Source organism: Marasmius oreades, chromosome 10 (assembly GCF_018924745.1).
Source record: "Marasmius oreades isolate 03SP1 chromosome 10, whole genome shotgun sequence".
In the NCBI taxonomy this organism is placed as follows: domain Eukaryota; kingdom Fungi; phylum Basidiomycota; class Agaricomycetes; order Agaricales; family Marasmiaceae; genus Marasmius; species Marasmius oreades.
Window position 1 is genome coordinate 2,196,280 of NC_057332.1, and position 24,414 is coordinate 2,220,693.

The 24,414-nt window shown below is 47.2% G+C and overlaps 4 protein-coding genes across 6 annotated transcripts; 1 reads left to right on the forward strand and 3 right to left on the reverse strand.

Moving 5' to 3' along the window:
- Positions 1 to 389: 389 nt before the first annotated feature.
- On the reverse strand, positions 390 to 2,361 carry E1B28_002736 (uncharacterized protein). Of its 3 annotated transcripts, none has more exons than XM_043159680.1 (13): positions 2,000 to 2,361; positions 1,937 to 1,946; positions 1,729 to 1,881; positions 1,619 to 1,673; positions 1,529 to 1,561; positions 1,346 to 1,474; positions 1,191 to 1,289; positions 1,097 to 1,135; positions 985 to 1,032; positions 907 to 933; positions 805 to 845; positions 713 to 738; positions 390 to 645 (listed from the first exon to the last, which is right to left on the reverse strand). In XM_043159680.1, the coding sequence occupies exons 2-13, from the start codon at positions 1,937 to 1,939 to the stop codon at positions 462 to 464; spliced, it is 837 nt and encodes a 278-aa protein (XP_043003283.1). In that variant the 5' UTR covers positions 1,940 to 1,946; positions 2,000 to 2,361; the 3' UTR covers positions 390 to 461. The 3 variants fall into 3 exon arrangements, with proteins under 3 accessions (XP_043003283.1, XP_043003282.1, XP_043003284.1); XM_043159679.1 differs by having other exon boundaries at positions 1,346 to 1,477; positions 1,619 to 1,678; XM_043159681.1 differs by having other exon boundaries at positions 713 to 933; positions 1,346 to 1,477; positions 1,619 to 1,678.
- A 423-nt stretch (positions 2,362 to 2,784) lies between these two features.
- On the forward strand, positions 2,785 to 5,049 carry E1B28_002737 (uncharacterized protein). Its single transcript, XM_043159682.1, has 4 exons — positions 2,785 to 3,280; positions 3,357 to 3,552; positions 3,605 to 4,324; positions 4,398 to 5,049. The coding sequence occupies exons 1-4, from the start codon at positions 3,261 to 3,263 to the stop codon at positions 4,494 to 4,496; spliced, it is 1,035 nt and encodes a 344-aa protein (XP_043003285.1). The 5' UTR covers positions 2,785 to 3,260; the 3' UTR covers positions 4,497 to 5,049.
- Positions 5,050 to 5,767: 718 nt separating this feature from the next.
- Positions 5,768 to 7,571, reverse strand: E1B28_002738 (uncharacterized protein). Its single transcript, XM_043159683.1, has 5 exons — positions 7,071 to 7,571; positions 6,803 to 7,017; positions 6,560 to 6,749; positions 6,432 to 6,500; positions 5,768 to 6,381 (listed from the first exon to the last, which is right to left on the reverse strand). Exons 1-5 carry the CDS (start codon positions 7,564 to 7,566, stop codon positions 5,906 to 5,908), a joined length of 1,446 nt encoding a protein of 481 aa, XP_043003286.1. The 5' UTR covers positions 7,567 to 7,571; the 3' UTR covers positions 5,768 to 5,905.
- Positions 7,572 to 20,542: 12,971 nt separating this feature from the next.
- On the reverse strand, positions 20,543 to 21,603 carry E1B28_002739 (uncharacterized protein). The gene is made up of 2 exons (XM_043159684.1): positions 21,143 to 21,603; positions 20,543 to 21,083 (listed from the first exon to the last, which is right to left on the reverse strand). Exons 1-2 carry the CDS (start codon positions 21,536 to 21,538, stop codon positions 20,670 to 20,672), a joined length of 810 nt encoding a protein of 269 aa, XP_043003287.1. The 5' UTR covers positions 21,539 to 21,603; the 3' UTR covers positions 20,543 to 20,669.
- Positions 21,604 to 24,414: the final 2,811 nt, after the last annotated feature.

Genomic DNA, 24,414 nt, shown 5'->3' on the forward strand with positions numbered 1-24,414 from the left:
CACGGATCGAAAACGTGGCACATACTAATTGATTTGTATCGTCGCCGGAACGATTGGACGTATGGGCCACACCCGTCACATGTTCTTGGATAGAAATCATATACATATCGAAGCTGTCCCAATCAACTCTCCTTTGCGCGCAATACATTTTGGGCGCCCTATCCCACACAAAGAGCGGTAACCATCTAGTTCCTGGAAGAAATCTCGAGTCCGGAATACCGTTAAACACCCCAATTGACCGGTAAAACTTGGGTAGAACGGCCTCCTTCAAGTCAGCGGGAAGCCTCCTTAATCCCAAGCGCACGGCATATCGCGAACGTTACAAGTCGCAGTTTTCCAGCGTAGTTTTTAATATTTCGTCGGGGTTCACCCGTACTCGCCTTCTTATACCTTCTCAATACCCATGAATTAACACACTACCTATTACACCTCATTATACCATTATATACAAAAACTTTTCCCTATCCCACCGCTAAACTCCCGTCGGAGCTTTGTAAGGAAGGCAGAGTTCCATGCTCGTTCTCCTGCCCGTTTCGCGAGAACTCGATCTCTGACATCGTTCGGTAAATAGAACGTTCGGAGGCAACTTGTCGAATGTGGAGGATTGCACGACTGGCCAGAATGGAATGCAACACACGCTCGAATCTGGATTGGGGAGGGGGGGACTGGGGCGTTAGATACGTGTCAGTAAAAAGTTGGGGTTTCTACGTACGAGGCCAAAAGAAGGCGAAGGTCGTGCTAGCGGGGAGAGAAAAAAGTAGTTGTAATCAGGCAGGTATTGCATGGGCCGTGTGCGGTGCGTACTGGAAGAGTGAAGACGATGATCACGTTAATCATCGCACAGACTGGAGGGGGATTGGGAGTTCAGTAAAAAATAATAAAACTGTCCAAGAGGAAAGAGCTCACAGCTTAATAACGCGTAATACATAACGCCTAGCTTCGATGTGAGTTTGATAGTACGGACTGAAACGGGAAAGCCCTAACCGTCTTGATATATAGTTTTAGAGAGCTGCGATCTTCCACCCCGCCGATCTAGAGGGGGAGGGAAGGTCATTGAGCGACTCGATGACCTGTCGTTGAAAAGGGCTAGGCACACATGCAGCGACACCAGGAATAAGAATCATCACTAATGTACCTGGAAATAACACATCAGTTTACATTTTTCAGATGAAAACAGATGACAAACTCACCGGTGTCATACACCATTATCAACACCCAACACATATATATGATTTCACTTCCACCAACGATAAAGCATCCCCAAAAATCAGGAATTGGAGGAGTACCGACTAGGAGAACCGAATGAAGTTATGTGCGATCCGGGCGAAGAAAACAGGAGGCATACATTTCACGGCACCCAAGAACGACGCCATGAAAACACAGCAAGGCACCCAACAGGCAAAGAAGAATCCAACAAGTCCTATGCCCACCCAGAAACTCCTCTCCCAGACCGCCCAGAGACGGATAGTTAGAACTACTGGGTGGCTAGTGAATTCGCGACAGTTTCACAAAGCGTGACGCGGCTTACTTTCCGACAACATGGAGCCAATAATGAAAGACCCTGCATGAGCAATTCCCGTCAGAATCTTTGGCTAAAGCAATGTAGCGTAAAACATACATGTGGCGACGTTAAAGGTCGAGGTGCAATAACGAACGCTCATATTTGTTGTAAACTGGTCTAATGTATAGAGTCATGATCACCATTTTGAAATGCAATGGTGCACTTACTATGAACGAGCAACCCCGCAGTGTCGAACAGCGGGAGATAGCGTTGGAGGATGTATAAACAAGTGAAAAATGACCATTTCTTCGTCCAAATATGATCGATCTCGATGTGGAGAGTGATGATAATCTCGTATAAGACGAGCATAGCGCTGAGGACTTTGACATCTGCTAAGGTTCAAGTGCTAGGTTTGAAGTGGATAATTTGACGAACCATTCGTAAACTACATAAAAGCGGGTTAGCCTCGCATTTACAACCGATGTTAAGACCACTTACTGCGATTACCTGCTGATGATTGAGCAGCCCCACTATCTCTTCATAAGCCTTGGTTGTGGCGGCATCACCCATCGTTCGAGAGGGAGGCTGAGCTTTGGGGAGACATTAGCAAAGCCCGTTCTTAAAGGCGATTCTTGCTATGTAATACACCTCGGAGACCGTACGTAGTAAATCAGTGATACACGGATGATAACGGGATCAAAGTTCTGTCACCATGTGCATGCTGGCGCTTAGCGAGGATATTGGGTGTATTCGAAAGACCTCGAAAGACGGCTGGCTTCGACCGTGCAGTATCAATAAGAACGGCAGATATCCGTCGTCTTTGAAGCAGGACACAAAAAACGTCCTTGTAAGGTTGTTGTTGTAAGGAGTTGCAAGGACGCTAACTTGAAAGAATGAAAAACGGGCGTCACACCACACGTGCACGGCCCGTGCCGGACCGGTCGTGGGCAGTGACCTTCAGCGTCCCGTCCCTTCAAATAAAATTTCTCAATGAATTGTCTCTCGTCCAACCAGCATGTGGTGACTTAGCACTTAGGGCCGGAGGTTATAAACCCAATTGAAGCTCCTCTCAACGTTCCACACAGCTTTCAGAAGCTTTTCAACGCTGCCCCCATCGACATTTACATTTATTGTGGTCGTCTCGAGTTACATGTCTCAGAGACAGGATAATCAACATTACTGCCAGGAAGACGGGATTCGGCGTCTGAGTCTCGACAGATCATGCGTTCCATGCTTGTGTATCCAAGATGTAATGTAAAGAGATATCTAACATGATCACTGTACCGTGACTGGCATCGACAGTCTGTAACACGTTTCTCTTCCCCTCCGTTCATGATCTCCCCCAATCATTTTTCGCCTTCCCATGCCCTGGGCTTGTGTTTTTTTCTCAGACATCTCGAAGCACACGGTATATGGTCTTGTGAGTGAATTTTTGTGGAGTATATGGAGGACGTTATCGATGAGCTACCCATCTCAGGTTTCCGCAATTCCGCCATCGAAGTCCTCGAGTGAAAATCCATCCGAGAACCCTCGAGGACGTTTCTTTGAACGTTCATGTCATGTCAAGGCCAGGCCCTTACAAGTTTTTAAGTTTCCATCCCTGCCTCGTGCCCGGAGCCGTCGTCTAGCCAATTGTGACTTCTAGCCGACGTCCTAATTCGGATCCTTGAATTGAAGATCCTTCCAAAAATTTTCAGTATTCAAGAGCGATGGTCGAACCGGCTCCTCAATTTACACCCACTTGGACGAACCCCAAAACATGTACGGTTGGCGGACAAGGTACGAAATCATATCGCAACTTGATCAGCGCCTCATGTTCTTAATCTCCGGTATAACTGATATATCATATCGACAGTTTAAGGTATGATCATGATCCAGATCATATAATGGACCATCTTTCGCCCGCCCCTCTCGACCCGCCCTTCTCCACGCCAAAACCATCCTGTTGCTCACAATTTGAAAACTGGGATTCAATGCCACTGTACATGGACTTACAAGAGGATTACAAGATTCGGGATATGAATAGAGTGGCTTTGCTCGAAAGAAACTACGTGCGTTGACCTCATGCTTTCTGGGTAGTACTTGAACTGATCACACGCACAGTGCTCGAGCTTTTTCTGCTGCGACATCAGGCTTACAGGATTCCACGAGCTGCTAGAACACATTGAAGCTGTTCACTTCGTCGTGACGAACGACAAAAACGGAAACAAACGGTACTTGTACGAGCCCGTCGGTGTCTCGAACGCCGGACAACTATTTTCACCACACCAACACCAAAACCAACACCAGCAGCAACAGGCAGAGGAGAACCAGTGTTTGCCGTTTGATGCTGGCTGGGAGTACGAGTTGGATACGAATCCGTCTGGGTTTTGGGGATATCAGAACGAGTCTCAACCCTCGTCGCCGTCACCGTCACCTTCACCTACGATTTCGTCTCCATCGCCCTCACCATCATCAACATGTTCTTCAGCCTCCTCATCTCCAACAACGTCCCCGTTATTGCTACCGACACGAGCGCCAACATCGTCCCTTTCAACTGTCGTACCCACGTCACACGATTCATCACCATCGCCATCACCATCGTCTCCCGCTGCTTCCATACCGCTCATAGCACCTATCCCATCAACGCCGATAAATTACGATCTCGTAGTTCGTGAGGGAAATCACTATAGTCACGCGTCAAAGAAACCATCTTCTACCGCTAAGCCACGGTGGAAACACGCCTCAGGTACAGCAACAGCAACGATTACGGCTGCTGCTGGGACAGGATTCCGAAAACGAGGACTAAGTGCGGGCGACAGAGAAAAGTTGTATCGATGTCCTGTCAGTGTGTTGCTTTTTTTTTTTTGCTTCCGTTCGAATCTCACGGGATTACGTACTGACGCTTTCAAAATAGACGGTTGGATGTACAAAATCATACTTGAATCCCAATGGACTCAAATATCACCGTGAAAAGGGGAAGTGTAGTTTTGAGGAAGACAGGGTGCCGAGATAGTCATCCAATCCATCTTTCACTTCTTGACACTCGCAATTCTGTGTTCCTCTAATCGGAACCTTCTTGTGCCGCCCCACGCGATCCACCCCTTCCTCCTTCCTTCCTTCCTTCCTTTCTGTGGTCAGGCGTTCTCTTCAAGGTCTCCGTGGTATCCGGAGGAAAGACGGAATTATGAAGAATTCCGTTGGTTATATTCGTCGTCCGTTTTTTCGCCGGTGGTTCTGTTTCGCTTGTTTGATATCCTTATATCGGCTATCCTTTCTCCCCCCTTTCTTTTTTCTGTAGCCACATACCACACTGTATCGTTTTTTACTTGAATGACTTTTTTCTCATACGGGTTAGTTTCAATTCTTGTACCATCACTTTTTTCTCGCGTGCGCCTGCTATTTCGAACCTTTTTATGACAGTTTGTGTACCGCGTTTGGGCGCTTTCCCTTTCTTCGTTTTTGCTCCAGAAAAGTAAAAGTACTGTACTTACAAGTTATTATGAGTGCGTAGGAGAACTGTACTAGCGAGCATAGGGTTAGTCCTACGGCCGGATTTGAAATTTCCTCTGAACCACTCAGCAAGTGAATCACACGACTGAATGCTACGATTATTCGCTCCACCCGTCGTACGACTAGTCGCCCCAGTCTCCTTTCATTCCCAAGGGGGCGTCGATCTCGGAGTTGCATCAACAACCCGACGACTGGGCACACCTTTTGGGCATAGTTGCCCTTCGTCCTTCCGACTTCGATTCCCCCTTATAGTAGATGACAGTGGGTGAATGTCATTCGGAACCACAGTTGGGTACCGCTCCTTTTAGTATTGTGAAAAGGACGCTGAGTTCTCATGACCTCGATGCGCGGCATATCAATAACCTGTAGTCGAATCTTTCCCCCTAGCCATAACCATATGGCGCAGACCGCACTTCGTGACTCACCCTTGTCACCCTCCTCTTGAACCACCTGATACGTACTAGTGATGGTATGTGGAGCAACCGAACAGTACGTGATATTCGGATTGTTGACAGAGTGTTTAGGCTGTTTTTGCATAGTTCTGTAAAGTTGTAGAAAGGCGGGGGACTTTATACTGAGGGGCGTAGTCGATAGCGTACGTACCTTATCTGGTTAATCCTATCTTGTTTTTCCCGCGATATGATATCTCCGCATCGGCCGATTTTCGTCATCGGCGCAGCCCGCTGTTGTCGTAAAATGCCCGCCTCCCACCTCCCGCGCTTTTCCAGCTCATACCTTGTCAGAAATTTGAGTTGAGTGTTAAATATGACAATAGAACAATAGAAACAGTGTATTGCTTCTAATTGACAGGCTTTTTCTATCAAAAACACAGGACATGCACATAAAGAACATAATATATACTCTGTCCATGAAAAAAACATAGAAAAACCCTTGTCAGCGACAGCCAGTTACCTAAGGCACACATCCCTCTTCCTCACCACTCTCGGAGCCTGAATCAGAGTCAGAGATAGTTTCCTTACTCTTGTGTCCCTTTGATTTCTCCGAAGCTGCCTTGCCAGTTGTGCTTCCACCAGTCCTAAGCCTTTTCCTTGATCCCCCAGTGTCCTCCGCATACTTTCTCTTATGGGTACCGCCGTAGTCACTCCGCTTAGTACGCTGAGGGTCCACATCAGCTCCATCTTCGCGAAGTTTGTTAATTTCAGTAACGAAGGCCTTGTATTCAGCGGCTGACATCTTCTTCCATTGGCAAGAGTTGGTCCTCCACAAGTCGTAAATCATCCGAGCATCTGCCATGGGTAGGCTGTATGGGCTCATAATTGACGGCCCGTTCTCGGGCCACCCAACGATATGAACCTTGAATTTTTCGACGACCTGGGACTTGTAGTGAACATAGTTCACCACCATCCCTTTACCACCGGTTATCTCTCCTTATCATCAGTTAGCATGCTTACATTGAAAAAAGGTGGAAAGTACTGACGAAAGCGTTCGGTAATCATTTGAGCCAGCTTACTCTTGATGTCTTTGCCGTTTGGCCCTTTTCTCTGAACTAAAACAGTCGGCAATTAGTACACGAGACACGCGGCACTTTTTGGAAAGGCCACTGACGCTTTTCCTCCTTGCAAAAGAAACCCTCCGCCATACTCACAAAGTCCCATATGGATATGTGGAAACACTGCTGTAGGAACTCTTGAACCGGGCCGCGAGCGAAGAATCCGCCTTCTATACTGGAGTCATAGCCTCCTCTGGTGATAAAACCAAAGGCGCAGGCACCTGTACGACTTGAGAGATCATTCACCTAGAGTAGCTTGAAAATCGATAGGCAAACAATGAATGATGCGAAGTACCCACCTCTTGTGTAATGCGAGTGAGTGTTCTGACTGCGTCGGTAGCGGCGGCCTTGTTGGAGAATCTCGCACCGCGAATCCTCTCGTCTCTAGTAGCTTCCATATCTTCTTGAAGCTCCTTCGAGAGGACAGGATCTTGAAGTATTTCTTGAAGCTCCTCATCAGCCTTGACAGCAGCATGAATTTCCTTAGGGCCTGCCCTATGGCCTTTAGCGACACCTGACATAGAGCTATCAGCGTCAGAATACTGCTGGCAAAAATGGGCTGCCTACCTATGTTGAGCTCCTGGGCTTTCTTCCTGTACACGGCATTGTATGCACTGGGTGCTTTGCGATTTTTGAGAGATGTCACCCGACCCTGTAGCTGCTGGACCCTTCGAACGTTGACCTTGTGCTCCAATGCAATTTTGCAGATCTCGGGCTGCTCCGTATCGTTCAAGTAATCGACAAGAGCGGTGTTGATGCACTCCGTTCGGGTTTTGCCCTTCAACGCCTTTTCGGCCTCCCCCATTCTTGAGCGTGTAGTTGCCGCAGGGACAGCATCGACCTCGAAGGAATGATGCTCATTGGACTGATCTCCAACAGAATCCTCACCGATTCCCTCTATACTGGGCAGCGGAAGTGGATCAATGGCAGGTGGAATAGTGGGAAGAACAGACGCCGGTATATTGGAAGCGGGTGAAGAAGGTGAGGGAGAAGATGGGTGGTGAGGAGAAGATGGGTGGGATGGTGAATGTAGCACACCAAAATCATGGGTGAAAGGGGGCATCAGGAAAATGCAGATTTGTTAATTAACGTTAATTAACGTTAATTAACATGAATTAAGGGTATTTAATGTTAATTGAAAATTAATCGAATTAATGGTAATTAACGTTAATTCGCTAGGTTATAAATTTAATTAATAGTAATTAACAGTAATTAACAGTAATCAGTAAGTAATTACCAGGGATTAGTACGAATAATAGTACACATTAGCAAGATAATTAGTAGAAATTAGTATGAATATAATACAAATTAATACCAATTAGTATGAATATAAGATAAATTAATACCAATTACTATGGATTAGCTCAGGCTTAGGTTTCTTTCGATTCATGTAAAGCAATATGGTGCTTGATTAGCAGGCGGGTACGTTAATGACAAAAAAGAAAAATCTATATAGCCCCGTTTTTTACAGGCCAGAGCATCCTTCAAACATCAGCCAATTGATCAGCCCCCGGGTCCTCATCCAGCTCCTCATCCAGCTCCTCATCCAGCTCATCCAGCTCATCCAGCTCCGTGTTTCCTGTAGCGTTCGGCATCCATTGGCTGTGTACTACATTGTCTTTGTCTTCATTAGCCTCTTCATCCGAGTCACGATCGTTGAAATCGTATGTCTTTTCGACAACGCCGATGTCAGGAATACCACTGAGCAGACATAGTCAGTAACAAGTAGAGAACGACGGCAGGAGATGTCACCAAGCAAAACCATATAGTTCCCGCATGATCTTGTGGAAAAACTCGCCATCCTTCCCATCTTTCATATCTGTCAACATGACTACTTTCTTCTGGTATTCCTCCCTGGCGAGTTCCTCGCTAAAGGGTGCCTTGACTTTGCCCGACGTTAATGTATCCTTGAGTGCACAATGGATCTACGAAAACTCAGCAAAAGAAAATGTCGAGTTACGACCCGACGTACCGCTGCGGCCGAAGTCGCTAGAAGAGGGATAGATACTTCGCCACCGAGCACCTGGAACTGCTTCTCGAACAACCGGAGGATAGAACCGGAACCTCCACGAGAAAGCCATAGGCGGCAATGGTTCAACACTGCATCATGAAGGAACGGCTTGCTCTTGAGTGGGCGACGGCTGTAAGACTTGAGCATTATATACAATAGTCAGATTCCAACCAGTGCAACCACAGAAAAAGACCCACCTTTTTCCCAGATGTACCCGCGTTTTCCGTCTTGGAAGGATATATGTAGAGGTCATTTCTGGTCTCCGCGTAGGCAATATCAAGGCGATTCGAACCACGCAGTTTGTAGTCTGTTTCGACAATGCCGGACGCGACTGTCTTGCTGCTGGATCGGAACTGAAAGAATCGCGTCATTGGCTGCGGGAAAGTGACCAACCAGTTAACACTATTGAAACAGGCGTAAAGAAGGGAAAATTCACCAGCTTGGAAAGAAGACGAAGGAAAACGGGATCAGTGTCGAATCGTTTGAATATTTCACGGGCTTCTTCGGTAGTCCGTGCATCAAGGGATTTTCGTCGTCCGAAATTGCGCGCGCTGGTAAGCATCATGTTCTTCATGAACTCGGTGGGAGTTGCATATTTCGGAAACATATTGGTGAATGCAGCATACTCCATTACAGTGGTAATGGTTAGTTTTAGAATCCTTCTGAGTGTTTGCGGCTGATTCTTCAAAAGGCACACGCCACCGGCAGAGATGACAGCTGTCGCTGCTTCGCTCCATACTACTGGCTTGCTTTCAGTGACGCCCCGAGATATACCCTTGATCTCCGGGCGCTTGGAGGGGTTAGACCGCTATAACGCATTGAGAGTTTGGGTTAACTTACCTCTTTAACGTGTTCTTGAACGCGCTTCGACTGCACGGACATAGGGCCGTTAGTAAGATAAGAGAGTTGGATATCATGTAGGAACATACTTTGGCGTCAATCGTTGTGGGAGGGGTGGATGCCGAGACCTTACGAACAAGGGTTCTAGTAGAAATAGCCTTCTTGTGGGTTTTTTCAGGTGCTGGTTGACTCTCGCTGTCCGCTGAAGATATGTCAGATGCCGGTGGAGGGGACGAGTGTACGACAGCTGCACGCTCGACCCCGAGTTCGACGTCCGAGTCGAAAAGGTTGCCAGACAAATCATCGATGGTCGGGAGAACTGTTGTGGACAGCTTGATAATCTTGGCCTGCTAAAACGAGTATCAGGCAGCACGTTATGCACGAGACAAGACTCACCTCATATCTGTACTGTTTAGCTGTAAGAGGTGTGTCATCCTCATCATCGCTGAGCTCATCCTCTTCCTCCGACAGCGAACTGTCACCCTTTGCCACGCCTATATCATGTTCGAGCTCCTCAGATGAAGATTCTTTATCAAGTTTCGGGGGTCGCCCTGTGCAAAGGTGAGTACATTGAACTAATATAAGCCACATGCGTACCATGTATATGCGACTGAGTTACCCGTCCCACTTTTCTGCTGTTGGACGGTTTCTCACTGGAACGTATGGCGTCGGGGACCTTCTCCTGTACCATATTTGATGCGTTGTTGGGACGGCCCGTCTTAACATTCGCCTGCGTGACACTCGAACCAGACTTGGGTGGCTTAGAGGGTTTAGCTTTACTATTCTTCACAGCTGGAGAATAGTAGAACATCAGATACACAGTCACCGGTGCTACGCAGAAACAGTCTGGCCTAGTTGTTCCAACACCTCCATCGTTATGTCTTCATCTGAGTCATCGAAACCAGGCGGTCGTGGGACATTGCCGTCTATATACATGTGAGCTACTTTACAGACAAGAAAAATGTTAACGACACCTTTTGTTGCTTTGAGTCGCTTCGCCTCCGCTTCTTGAATGGCACTGGATAGGGCGCGTTCACGTTTGCGACTTTCAAACGCAGCAGTCGCACCCGGACCCTTATTACGAACTGCTGTCATCCACACTGTAGAACTAATGAGCATTCAGTACATGGGTGAAAACCAAACGACGTACCACCATCCTCTTGAGCCTTGCTTTTGCTCTGACGAACAGGCAGAGCTCGCGTAGGTGCAGAGGTTTCAGCGTCACTTTCGGTGTTGGGAATAACCATGTTCTTGCGACCTCTACGAGCACGGGGGGGGGGCAACTTCTACGTCGCGGCTGTCGTCATTTTGTTCGGTTTGTTCTACGTCGACATCCATATCTTCACGACTGGCGTCATCTGCAACCAGAACTGTTAGCAGTAAAATGATCAGTGAGGTAAAAAGCTACCTGGAACGGGTGCTTTTTTTTTCTTAGTCTTGTCATTCTTCTTGTTACTTTTTTTGGAGTTTCCTTCAAAATCAGGAGGTGTAAGAATGCGGGACACGGTGAGGGAGGACATAACTTACCCTTGGGCATGTTGCTGGGGCAAAAGCAAGAGAAAGCAACGATGTGTGGTCCGGGGTACCTACAACGGAGGACCACATTGCTGACTTGTTTGATTCCTCGTCGATAAACGTCGTTTTGGCGAGCCTGAGTGTGAAGTAATGCAAGGATAAAAGACTATCGGTGGAAGTAGGCGATTTGCACACAGGCAATCCAGGGTCAGGACATACACGGGTATATATCTGCATCCTACAGCTAGGAATGTAGATATACAAGTATCGGCAGAAAGTACTGTAGATATCGTCGACGGTTACCCAGATCGCAGGGAAGTAAGCGATTTCTGAGGTAACTTCACCCTACAGCTAGGAATGAAGGTACAATAAAGGACACTTTCAAATGTTGGCAGTCTCAGTAGGAGGTTAAAAACAATAGGATTCCTAAGTAATGACCGCTAGATGGTTGCTGCCCAAACCATACACCGACAGCTGGCATATGGAAGTGGGACATGTCGTGGTACAGAAGAGAGTTAAAAATTGTCACACTATCACACTCGTCACATATAGCGGGGGTCACTCGTTGTATTAAAAAATGATATCAAACAAGCTGATACTACCAAAATACATGGGGGTTCCTACTAGCTACATAGTGTCCAAAAAATACAAGAAACTAAACAAGAAATACAACATTTGAGTTGTTGACTACAAAATTCTCAAATACCCGCAAATGTCTGTAAGAAATGGCTAGCCAGCTGCCGGTTCTTTTCCTGGATCTTCGGAATAGAGTAAGTGAAAGATACAGCTTTTCTCCACCTAGTCGCGTTCATAAGGTACCCCCGGCCACTTGAACATTCGCGGAGTCGATTCAGATACCACTTTTCGCAATCTTTCGACCAAAAATCGAGGTTGAGGCCGCCGGCCATGAAAGGAGCAGGGCGAGGCCACCAAGACATGTGCGATGCTTCAGCTGCGTTCGTATTTACCTGATCTAGTAGGGCTGTCAAAATCTAACAGTAAATTTTTAACTGCTACACACTTACCTCTCTCCACCATATAAACTCCGCAGAGCAGGTCTACTTCCACAGGCGTGAGGAAATCGTCCCAGTATCCCGCTCCCTCATGCTCCCAGAAGCATCGTCCTTGCCTTTGAAGCCGTTCGGGGTCACCGCCAAAAATTACGTTCTCTTCTGACACTGTCGTCGTCGCCATCCTCGACAGCAAACCACCCGCTAGCACCGCAGCGCGCCCCCTGGCTGATCGTAAGAACTGATCACGTTCTGTTTCATACGCCCTCCAGTCATGAATATCCGGTGTGTAACCAGCACACCGGAAGCCAAGGAAACAAAGAGTTGACGCATGAGCGGCTTCTCGCCACAGAGCCGCCGCTTGAGGGGGTGGGTCGCCACGGACGAGAATGTGGAACCGGATACCGTGTCTTATTAGCTGAGAGGCAACAATGTGGAGATCAGGGCCCCAAGCACAGCGTACAATGTGCAGAACCGATACGGGGCACTTTATAAGTAGCACCATTTTTGGGGCGAGAAGATCGGATTTCTTGCGGACCAGGTGCCAGACCTCGTTGTCGACAGTAACTTTGATGACGAGTATCTCCCAGTTCAATGCATCTGATATGTACGATGAAGGGTCGGAGAGATCGTGGCTCGGAAGAGAGAGGGGGGGATGTGTGGGTTAGCGATAGGATGTGGAAGAATTGACGCAGTTTGTCCATGGTTTCTGAAGGTGGGTCAGGTTCAGAGAACATGGCATTATTAGGGTTGTTCCGCCAGCGCCCATTCCCCAACAGATTTCGGGTGGTGTCAAGGTCGATGAGGTCGACGCCTTCCCTCTCCCATTCACAGTCACTGAATCCGTAACGCTCAAAAGCGACCTCTTCCATCCTGATGGGTACGAAGTCGGCCGTGACTTCATCTTCTGCTTCTGGATAGCCCCCAATTGCTTTGAGAGCTTCCCCTGAAGTGGTCTCTGTGTCTGTGATGATGGGTGGGCCATCTGCGATCTCCCCATCCTCATCCTCTTCTTGCTCATTACCTCCCTCCACCTGTTCTGGATCAACTCCAACGTCCGTATCCTGGGGTGCATCTTCCTCCCAGTCGTCGTCCGAGTCGGGATCAAATTCACCGAATTCACTACAGAGATCCCAGGTGTTGGAGAAACCGTCGTACCTCTTTTGCGCATCCGAAAGACGTTCCCACTCACTCTCTACTTGCCCTCGAGTGAGACACGTCCTGACTCGGAAACCGCTCCGATTATCCCAATACCAACACACTGCCCCTTTCCGACCCGGTGCGTGGTATTTGCTAGCCTCTCGTTCTCGATTCTCACGAGACCGCCTCTGTACAGGTGTTTCTAACGCCAGTCGCTCCTGATTTCTCCCGTCCCGGCGAGCAAAGAATTCCTGCCAAGTCTGGCCAGGACGCTGACCAGAGTTCTTCTCAACAATGGGCGAATCGGAATTGGGAACATTGAAGTAACTCTGATAAGGAGCATACTGTTGTCGAGGATGAGATGAGGAGGCCACAGGCACTACAGAGAGGGAATCTTCAGGGTTGGGATGCGGGTTATCGTAGACGCGCGAACAGTTTCCAGAACTCTTCATTGGTAGGGAACACATCTGCCAAACTCTCAAATATGTGGCGGTAAACCGTCCATGCACCATCTTTCAAAATAGTCGTTCCAGTCTCATTGTACTGCCCCTTGGTAACAGTGCCTAAGTCCTTCAACTCTCCCCAGTGAACACACACCGGCACGTTCAGCTGGCGGTAAAACGACAGCAACAATGGTGTGGTGCGGTGAGTAGCATCGATTATACCACCTGTACGCAGAACGTCCTTGTCATTGGCGTACGATCTCTCAAATGCCCCAAACCATTCAGGATGTATACCGTTTTTGGTTTGTAAGCGTTCTCGCCAAGTGTAGTCGAGATGCAACCTTTCTTTACGCCTCAACCACAGCAGACTGAGTGTTCCTGCTGCAATCAATGGTAGGAAGGCATCCCTAGAACACTGGGCAGCCTGCTGGAGTGCAGCAATCGATTCATAACCATGCTGGTACCCATACGATGCTGGGTATGACCACAGAGAGATTGTCGGGTCCATCAAGGACGTATCGGGCTTTCCCTCCTCCAGCATAGCGAGGACCAGTTTTCGAAGGTGTTTCTCCAGCTGGTCCCATGCAATCGTAACATCTCTAGCTAGAAAATACTTACGTCCGCCAGCGGCCTGACGAACATAAGGGAAACATTCGTTTTTGTGGTCAAGGCAGCTAAAAAGCGAGCCTTTGAACACATTCCACTGAGGTACAAGAGGTAAGAACGGATGGGCATGATGTATCCAGTTGAACTCCTTGAGGTGTACCAAGGAGCGATGCGCCGTATCGGAGAAATGAAGGGCGTTGTACGTTGGTACGTGAGAAGGGTTGGTTTTCGCAAAGCGGCTTATGACAGTGAACATTCTTCCATTCGCGACAAAGTGTGTGTGCTTGCCGTAGACGCGTGCTGTTGGCTCATGCAGAGAAACATTGGATTGGGTAGAATTCTAAGCAAATTACGCGTCAGATTCATAAATATCGATGCAAAACGATGCTAGCGTGATTTTATACGTACGAAGTTGGTATATCTCATCATCTTGAGTGCGCAAGATAGCCTGCAGTGACAGATGTTCGCAAGTTGATCAGGTAACGCTAATCCTCACACCCACAGCTAGGTGAAGAATACGGTTGAAAAGAAGAATGGAAAAAATTGGAATTTTGAGAGACGTAGTGGTGGTGGTAGATGGCAGACTAGAACTTTGAGAGACGGAGTGGTGGTAGAGGACAGACCAACGATAAGACATGTGACCTTTGACGCGTCGCCCATATAAGGCAGTGCCGGCCTCGCCACTTTTCTATACAGTATGCCTCCAACCCAGGGAACTCTGTATACCGTACTCCGCAGAGCGACGGATACACATATCGACATAAAAGTCTGCCCCCCTAATTGCACCACTCGCGACGGAGACCCTCAGCCACTCATAACGATGGGGATAGACGCAGCCCGTTTCGACCAGCCCTTCGTAAGTGATAACCGATTGCGACGTACGATGTACATGATACTACTTTCTATCTAGATCGTCAGACTGTTGCTACCGTCGATGCAGACCCCACCCCTAACAGAGAACACTCCTGCCGACTTCGAGAGCATCACTGAGCCTGACAGTGATCCCATCATTGGTTTCGAGGGCGTTATCGAGCCTGACAGTGATCCCATCGTTGACTCTGACAATGAGGGCAACTGGATGGTACACATGGACGCGGTCGGTGAACATGTCATGGAAGAAACCCCTATGTATTCGCCTCTTGAGGATGGCATCCCGCTCACCCAAGTTACGGAAAGCCAAATTGCGGCCCTCGATGTCCCAGACGAGTCGTACGAATTCCCAACCCCTATGTGTTCGCCTCTTGAGGATGGCATCCCGCTCACCCAAGTTACGGAAAGCCAAATTGCGGCCCTCGATGTCCCAGATGAGTCGTACGAATTTCCAACCCCTTGGAATTTCCTGCACACTCCTTCAGGCCAGCACGGGGCACATAACGGTACGTGAATGATGCAAACTTGGCGTAACCCTGACTGACACGTTTCCAGAACCTTCAACTCCGAACAAGCGACATTCGTTTGGATCTCAACAGCCACGGACGCCTACAAAACGTAAAACATACGACACTCGGCAGTTTGGAGGTGTGAATGACCCACAAGATTACGAATGCGACCCGATGTCGATGTATCGTACTGGTGGGATGTTCTAGTGGAGGGAGGTGTATTGTGTAGACAGACTGGTATGTTCCGTAGATCAATTCGACAGTTCATATATAGGCAGCTACTTGGCGAGTCCCTTTCTCGTTGTGATATACCCTAGACAAAACTTCATGAAATAATACGTCCCTAACCCGTTCCTGAGCGATTATACGTTGATCAGCAGTTCATAGTGTTGGTGAATGTCACTAATAACGTAGCCATGAATATAACGTTATATTGACGATGTCAATAAGGAGACACACCTTATCAATTCACTCACTCTAACCCCCCACACCCAATTTTCATCATTGGCATCCTCCCATCGCGCAAAAATGGGTCCACGCCAAGGACGACGCTCGTATGCATAAGCCGGTATCGTTAACACCTGATACGGTGCTTCCCTCTCTGCAAATTCTCGCAGAAATCGTTCGATGTAAGGATTTGGCGGGAAGGGATTGTTCGGTTCTTGACGGAAGAAAAGAGGTTGTATCCTACTCGCTGATTTTCATCATCGTTCGGAGCTGTCATTTCGGCGAGCACAAGACTTGCTTCCGGATTGGAGCTACACATGTAGCTATGTGGAAAGCCTCGGTGTACGATCGGAACAGGTACTGAGAATAGAACCCCATCACTGGAGATGAAGATTGCAGGCGATGTGGGCTATGGCACGATGGTAATGATTAGTACTTGTTCTTAGGACTGCGACACAATCGAACTTACTACGTCGTTTGAATCCCAATAAGCTATCTGCTGGTCGACCTCGTCGGACAGAGGAGGACTATCAGGTACGGGCATATTGGGGTGATTGGATAGTGTGTTGGGATCTGAAAGGTAGTTGTAGCGGCTGGTACTGTCCCGGGTACTCAAGATCTTCACAATCACTGATTTGCCGAACCTGAAAGTCGAGTAGCGTAAGGAGAATAATAATCGCAGAGGAGTAAGCGATTGGAAACTGGCCATCCAGGGACAGCAAGGCGTAGAGTCAACTGCGATCGTCGTCTATCTCCATCCTACAGCTAGGTATGCAGATAGAACGCTCCCATGAAACTCCATCCTACAGCTAGGAATGCAGTTAGAACGCTCCCCATGACCCCCCATCCTACAGCTAGGAAGGAGGGTTGGAGGTTTGTTATCGATGATGGTGGTGGGAGGAGAACAGGTGTGACGATTGCGACACATTGTGACTGTGAGTTACTAAGTGACAGTGAGTTACAACGTGACAGTGAGTTACAAGTGACTTACTACTATTTGACTTAACTCACTCCCACCACGATGTTGAACACCTTCCTCCCTACATCTGCTGTTAGGAGGTCGGTTGTTAGGGTATCTTCCTCTGTCTGTGGAGGGAGGCGCCTAGACGTCAGCTGGCTTCATATCCAAACACTGGCCTTCACATAAAGACCTGTCCAAATGCCCGACTTTGCGATGGTTGTGGAGGGGAATTCACCTCTGCTGGGGCTACACCACCACTTCAATCAAACGACGAACTCCGAGTGCATCCGCTATGCAAATTCTCTGAGTGGATTTCCCGCCTCACCCCACTTTTTCCGACGACATCGAACCCCGCAGATATAGAAATACACGACTTCGAAGACTTTTTCGTTATTTGGACTTCGACAGTGAGCCAGCAACATTTGATGGCGACTTCTTCGGAAACGAATACACTATGCATGACTTAGGACAAGTAACTGAACCTTTGACCGGCGAGGACGTCACGACGAAGACAATACTTATTGGCATGCACACAATTATGACAACGATAATAGCAGTGACATCGAAGATGGAGAAGGAGAGATGGTCTGGAAGACTTTGATGAGGATGAAGTTAACGCAATGTATGAGCACGATTGGGAACCAAACGAGAGGGAGAGAGCGACGAAGAGGTTGAGGTTGTGATGTCGAGAACGGCTTCCTGGCACACACTTTGAAGGAAACCGATCCCTGAAACAACGCAACGATTCAAGATTGAAGATCGACTACGCCATCCACCATTCGTAGTTCAAATTTCCGGGCCCTGCTGGACGCCCTTTGGCGATAGAAACAGTGAGAACGCAGACATTCGTTATAGGCGCGAACTGGGTCCAGGATCCTCATTCTGGCAACCGTTCGTCTCACAAATTGACTGGGAGGTCGGGAGGTGGGCCGAAGCTACGTGGGCCTAGTTCCAATGCTTTCAACGAATTATTGAAAATCCCTGGGGTACGATCATTTATCTACTACTAATAATGCTGTTTTATTGATACTTCTGTGTAGGTTGTAGATGCTCTTGGACTATCGTTTAAGACAACCCAAGAACTGAATAAAATCATTGATTCTCACCTACCTGGCCGCCCTCCCTTCAAACGCGAAGAGGTTGTCGTTGCTGGCGAGGCGTACGAATTTTATTACCGCGACATCTTAGAATGCATCCAAGCACTGTGGAGGGACCCTGATCTGAGCCAGTATCTTATTGTATGCCCCGAACGTCACTATACAGACAGTACATGCCAGACAAGATTATACCATAGTATGCATACAGGTCGGTGGTGGTGGGCTACGCAGGTGAGTTCTTGAATATATCTACCTGTATCTCAAGTATAAAGACTTACATTTGTTCTGTGTAGAAGGAGGTTGAGAAAACCCATCCAGGCGCTACGATTATTCCCCTCATCATATCCTCCGACAAAACCCAACTCACCGTCTTTGGGAATAAGACAGCCTATCCCGTTTACATGAGCATCGGAAACATACCAAAGGAAATCCGACGTAAACCTTCTCGCGGGGCATATGTTCTTCTTGCCTATCTCCCTACCTCCAAGCTCAGCCATATCAGCAACAAGTCGGCTCGTCGTCGCGCTCTGGCTAATCTTTTCCATACCTGTATGGGTCATATCCTATCCCCTTTAAAAGATGCTGGCCTCGACGGTATAGAAGTAACGGATGGGATGGGTGTATGTCGGCGGGTCACCTATTCTAGCAGTCTACGTCGCCGATTATCCAGAGCAAACTCTGGCCACGATAGCCAAAAGCAACCGCTGTCCTGCACTCTGCCCAACGGAACCCGAACAGCTGGGTGAAGACGGCATGGATGGGCCTTTCCTAGGACTTCAAGATGCTCTCAATGTCCTCGAAACCATTGCTGACGGCCCGACCGAGTTCCATAAACAATGTAAAGCACATGGCATGAAGCCTATTGCGGAACCGTTCTGGAAAGAGTTACCCTATACCAACATCTTCCAGTCAATCACTCCAGATATCCTCCACCAACTCTATCAAGGACTCATCAAGCATCTGGTCGCTTGGTTGATAAAGATTGTCGGCGCTGCAGAGATAGATGCTTTCGATGTCGACGGTTTCCCCCCAATCACAACATACGGCTTTTCATGCGAGGGATCTCCGGTCTTTCTCGCGTCACTGGAACAGAGCACCAGATGATCGGCCGACTACTTTTAGGCCTTATTATCGATGTTCGACTTCCTGGTGCCTCTTCTTCGTCTCGCCTATGTGGGGCTGTTCGGGGCATGTTAGATTTCGTCTACCTTGCCCAGTACCCTCTTCATACTACCGACTCGCTCAAACTTCTCAAACAGGCCCTTTCCCGTTTCCACATCAATAAGGACATCTTCGTTGAGCTCGGAGTATCCACCAGCTTCAAGATCCCCAAGCTGCATGGATGCCAGCACTATGACGTCCATATCCAGAATTTCGGTACTGCAGACAATTACAACACCGAATATACGGAGCGACTACACATCGACCTCGCCAAAAATGCCTACCGTGCAACTAACCATCGTGACAAACTCCCTCAGATGGTGCTTTGGTTGGACCGACGCGAAAAACTGCACCGCCATATCAAGTACATCCAACACAAGTTGTTGGGCACCACAAACCCCCCTATTTTATACGATATAACACCTGGAGTGACTTTCGAACGCACTCTGAAGATGACGCGACATCCTACCAGAAAGGCTGTTAGCTTCGAGGTGCTTGCAACTGCCTATGGTGCCATCCACTTCAAGGAGGCATTGGCACGTTATGTTACTAGCATTCGTGCTCCCACCCTCTCGACACGAGTCCTCATTCGGGAGTCTCAAAATCTATACATCCCTTTTGCACGTGTTCCTGTTTGGCACCGCATCAAGTGGACAACCCCTGACATATACAATACAAAGACACACGGTTCTGTTGTGGTAGACAGCGCCCACGTCAACCCTTCCCGTAAGAATAAGCGTGGACACATCGTTCCTGGTCGTTTCGATACTGTTTTGGTTAATGTCAAAGATGGGCAGGCGCTCGGAGTTAAAGGTTTGTTCACTTGGTTCTACCTTCATCCAAGTTTCGTGGACTGACTCATTATACAGGGTATCGGGTGGGCCGCGTTCGCGTACTGTTTTCACTTTCAGAGAGCCAGAAGGACATGCTCTTCCAGGCGGACGAGCAGGAATATGTAGCAGACCACCTTGCTTACGTTGAATGGTTTACTACGTTCCCTCGCAGACCTGAAATGGCTCATGGCCTCTACAAAATAACCCCTTCGGCTGATGCAGACAGCGGTTACCGAGATGCTAGCATTGTTCCGGTCTGGTCGTTCAGACGAAGTGTTCACTTATATCCTAAGTTCGGTCCTGTCGTACCTTCTGAATGGACTTCTAGCACTGTTTTAGATCAGTGTTCTTGTTTCTTTGTAAATGCATTCAGTGATAGAAATTCCTACTACACTGTGTTCTAATATGATTAAACCCTTTCCCCTTCATTTGTGTGATAACTTATGCAGAAACTCAACTACCAATTAGTGCGAATTATCACCAATTATCAATTAACATCAATTAAAATTCATTAGTATCAATTAACATCCAATTACTGTTAATTACTGTTAATTACTGTTAATTAACAAAGGAGGTTTTTTCTGATGGGGGAGGCTGGCGGCATGGTTGACTCCTCAGTAGTCAATTTTGAACCGCTAAAGCCTACAGTTAGCGATTCAAACAGACGGTAAGAGGCGGGAATAGAGGATTGTGGAGTGGCTAGGTTCGAGGTTTCGGCGGAATCTACTGAGGTGTTACTTGACTGGGCCCCAGTTCGAACTTGCGCATCGATTCGTTTTTGAAGCTCCCTACATTCATATGCATCAGCATCCACGCTATCAACATACTGAATGGGCGCCCATTGAAGGGCAGTGGGAGGGATAGACCAAGAAGACGGAGTGGAGGAATGTGCTTGAACAATAGAGGAGAAGGCGAACGGAGAGGATGCAGACTAGATGCCTTAACCGGTTGAGATGGTCTAAATAGGGAAGGTTTTCTGAGATCTCGGTTATCCAGAGTCCTCTTGAATGAGGAAGGGTGGGCATTCATGGGTGCCAAAGCAGCGGCATTGTGCATGGTAGAGTCACTGAGAACCATGCGAGGGTTGAGGTCTTTAGGGGGGGTCAGGCCATGGGCTGGATGACTTGGGACTGCCTGCTGAACATAACATATAAATTTGAGCTCAGGTATGAGGAAGCGGCGGCGGAAAAGACTACCTGAGGGTATGCAGATCGCAACGGAAATGAATTGTTCTGACTGCAAAGTTGGAACGGTGTGGGTGGGCAGAAAGCAGGATTGTTCGTTCCTGCTATATTTTGATTTGACTGGGTCGGTATCGAACGGGACAGGTTCGACGTGTTCGTCAATCGAGAGAAGTTTGTCAATCGCATTAAACGAATATTTGGGTCAAATGGCAAGCCAGCACACGCGTTCAAAATTTGCGCGGGTGGTTGATAGATAGAAGACAAAGGGGGAAGCCGCATGGTTTGGGCATTTCCACGTATTGGATCGATGGACGATTCAGCAAGAAGGGGACGTTCGTTCAAGAACGGTGGGCGCCCGTTTGAGTGTGAAGACAGGGTGTGTATCCCTCGATTCGGATGTGAAGACATGGTGTTTATCGACGGATAATCGGAGAAAGTTTTGAGGTAGGTAGAACAGTTGTTTTTTTGGTGAGTTTTCAGTCAGTTTCAGTTGACCGAGTACAACTGATTGGATAGTAAAATTCAAGAGTCCGTTGAGTGGATGAAAAAAAAAGCTTACTTAATAAAACCCAACCATCTCATTTTTTCACTACTGTCGTCGTCGTTGTCCATCTTCAAGAGCTCAATCTTGCCGTCGTAGTCGATGTACGGTATGAAAATTGGTGTGTAATGGATCATGATTACTGTGTGACTGTGTGTATGATGTTTCTTAATGTTATTTTCCAGAAACGGAAGAGCTTACCCAGCTCCAGTATCACAAATCTGCAACTCACCTAGTTTCTTGATGTGTTGTAGTGGAGTGGTAGAAGGAGATCAGTAGTGAAGCTTAGATGGAGAGCACAGAGATGTTGTATGAAGACAAAAGATGTTGTTAAGTCTGAGGGTCTAAGGCTCAGACTGTCTAGCTTATATACATGAATTCTATCTAGGACCCCAGATACTATACTAAGACCTCTAATACTCTATTTGAATAGTAGCACATGGTGTGCTTGGTAATTGTCTGATTGGAATACTTCAGGTACATTCCAGAACAATGGTTCCTTAGCAACAATCTGAGAAACCATATGGTATACTGGGTAATCCTGGGAAACCACATGGTGAAGCCTGGGAAACCATATGGTGCAGTGGGTAACACTGAGTAGATATATAGTACTCTGGGTTGCTCAAGCATGCTTGGCAACAAGGATCAACATCTAGACATCTAGCCTGCCAAGGCTGTTACTAGTGCGATCTAGATCTAACATAATTCCCCCTGGATCTGATCTACAATCTGAAGTGTCTAGAATGGTCTAGAACAAGTCCAATGGTCCACTCCATCTTTGGAATATCTAGTGATATGATAAGATAAACACATGGCACAGATAAGATAAATGTTAGATAGGGATAAGACAGTGAAATCTGTGACATCACCCCCCTCTTTTGGTTCGAGCTCCGAGAAGAACTTTTCGTTAATCTGACAAATTTTGTATGTCATCTTGAATTTCGATAATGTGTACTGGGGGAAGCTCTAAGCGCTTATATTCCTGAATTTTATCTTGAGCATTTGCGAGATTCTTTTCAGGTTCCCAAGTATCATCTTCTCGACCAAACCCTGACCATCTTACAAGATATTGTGTTTTTCTTCTATAAATGCGATGTTGTAGGATTTTTTCAACTTCCCACTCATCTTCACCTTTCACTACAATTGGCTTAGGTGGTGGTCCTCTTTGTCCCACAATAGTTGGTTCATTGTAGGTGGCTAATTTGCTGGCATGAAAAACTGGATGGTAACTGCGGAATTTTGGAGGCAACTTCAGTTTGAAGGTAACTGGAGACAGTTTCTCCAGAATTTCAAATGGTCCTTTAAATCGTGGATTGAGTGCTCGTCCCTTGGTTTGATAATCCTTGAGGTTGAGTAACACTTTGTCACCAACTTTGAAAGGAACAGCTTGTACCCCTTTATCGTAGTACCACTTCATACGCTCAGCAGCTAACTTGAGAGCAGCTTTCGCCTGCTCTTGTGCATCATGTCGTCTTTGCGCAATGTTATTAAGATCTTCATTACGTTGAAGGTCTTTTGTAATTGTTGGTCCTGCTCTTGGATGATGACCATACTCTAAAAAGAAAGGACTCTCTTTAGTTCCTTCATGTGCTTGATTGTTATAGGCAAACACTGCCATTCCTAACATCAATGCCCAATCATCTAGATTGTAATCGATATAGCACTGAAGGTATTGTTCCAGAACTTGGTTGACATGTTCAGTTTGACCATCTGTCTGTGGATGATATGCTGTTGACATTGTTGATTTAATTCCAAGTAGTTTACACCATTCCTGGAATAATTCTGCAGCAAACTGGGTTCCACGATCAGAGATAATCTGTAGAGGTAGTCCATGCAGTGGGTAGACTCTGTCATAGAGTAATCGTGCAAGGTCTTCTGCTGTGAAGTTGCCAGTAATTGGGAAGAAGTGAGCACGTTTTATTAAACGGTCAACCACTACACAGATTGCGTCAAATCCATATGATTCTGGTAATTGAGTTATAAGGTCAATGGAGATAATCTCCCAAGGTCTATTAGGAACCTCATTTGGTTGTAGCAGTCCAAAAGGCTGTTGTGGGCGATTTTTCATCCGCTGACACGTATCACAGCCTGTAACATAATTCTTGACAAAGATTGACATTCCTGGCCACCAATAGTTTCTAGTAACCAATTCATATGTTTTCCACCTTCCTGGATGACCAGCTGATAATAAATCATGGTGAATATACACAACTCTTTGGTGAAGATGATCATCTGTGCTTTTAGGTATATAGACTTTCCCTCGATAGAGTAGTAATCCATTTTCATAGTTCCATTCCTCCAGAGATTTTTTGAATTCTCTTGGTCCTGACTTAAGAAGTGATTTATAATCCTTCGTAACTTCATCTGAAAGTAGTGCTGCTTTGACCTCTCTTAGAATTTGGTCATCATTGACAGGCGATTCATGAGTAGCCTCGATTGCCTGAATTGCAAAAAACTCAGGTTTGAGCAAAATTTGGTCTCTGTTATCGAGGTTTACCCCCTCCTCATGATCTGGCCTCCTGGACAGAGGGTCTTCAGCTTGCATTGTTTTTCCTGGTTTATGGTGAAGGGTGTAGTCAAAGCGAGTGAGATACAAAGCCCATCTAGCTTGTCTCCAAGTGAGTTTTTGGGCTGATTTGAAGTATGTCAAATTCTGGTGATCTGACCAAATCTCGAATTTAACTGGATGTCCTTCCAAGTAATGTCTGTATTCCTCCAAAGCTCTGATGATAGCAAGTAACTC

What these genes read in the sequence shown, in the direction of transcription:
- E1B28_002736 (XM_043159679.1), bottom strand. Translation starts at nt 2,071, where the DNA reads ATGGGTGATGCCGCCACAACCAAGGCTTATGAAGAGATAGTGGGGCTG. An exon ending in GATAATGGTGTATGACACCG is followed by an intron (nt 1,136 to 1,190) that starts GTGAGTTTGTCA and finishes TGTTATTTCCAG; the next exon opens with GTACATTAGTGATGATTCTT. An exon ending in CTTCGCCTTCTTTTGGCCTC is followed by an intron (nt 646 to 712) that starts GTACGTAGAAAC and finishes TCCCCAATCCAG; the next exon opens with ATTCGAGCGTGTGTTGCATT.
- E1B28_002737 (XM_043159682.1), top strand. Translation starts at nt 3,261, where the DNA reads ATGTACGGTTGGCGGACAAG. An exon ending in ATGTACGGTTGGCGGACAAG is followed by an intron (nt 3,281 to 3,356) that starts GTACGAAATCAT and finishes TCATATCGACAG; the next exon opens with TTTAAGGTATGATCATGATC. An exon ending in CTTTGCTCGAAAGAAACTAC is followed by an intron (nt 3,553 to 3,604) that starts GTGCGTTGACCT and finishes TCACACGCACAG; the next exon opens with TGCTCGAGCTTTTTCTGCTG.
- E1B28_002738 (XM_043159683.1), bottom strand. Translation starts at nt 7,566, where the DNA reads ATGCCCCCTTTCACCCATGATTTTGGTGTGCTACATTCACCATCCCAC. An exon ending in AGCCCAGGAGCTCAACATAG is followed by an intron (nt 7,018 to 7,070) that starts GTAGGCAGCCCA and finishes GCTCTATGTCAG; the next exon opens with GTGTCGCTAAAGGCCATAGG. An exon ending in AATGATTACCGAACGCTTTC is followed by an intron (nt 6,382 to 6,431) that starts GTCAGTACTTTC and finishes ACTGATGATAAG; the next exon opens with GAGAGATAACCGGTGGTAAA.
- E1B28_002739 (XM_043159684.1), bottom strand. Translation starts at nt 21,538, where the DNA reads ATGTCTTCACATCCGAATCGAGGGATACACACCCTGTCTTCACACTCA. An exon ending in TGCGATCTGCATACCCTCAG is followed by an intron (nt 21,084 to 21,142) that starts GTAGTCTTTTCC and finishes TGTTATGTTCAG; the next exon opens with CAGGCAGTCCCAAGTCATCC.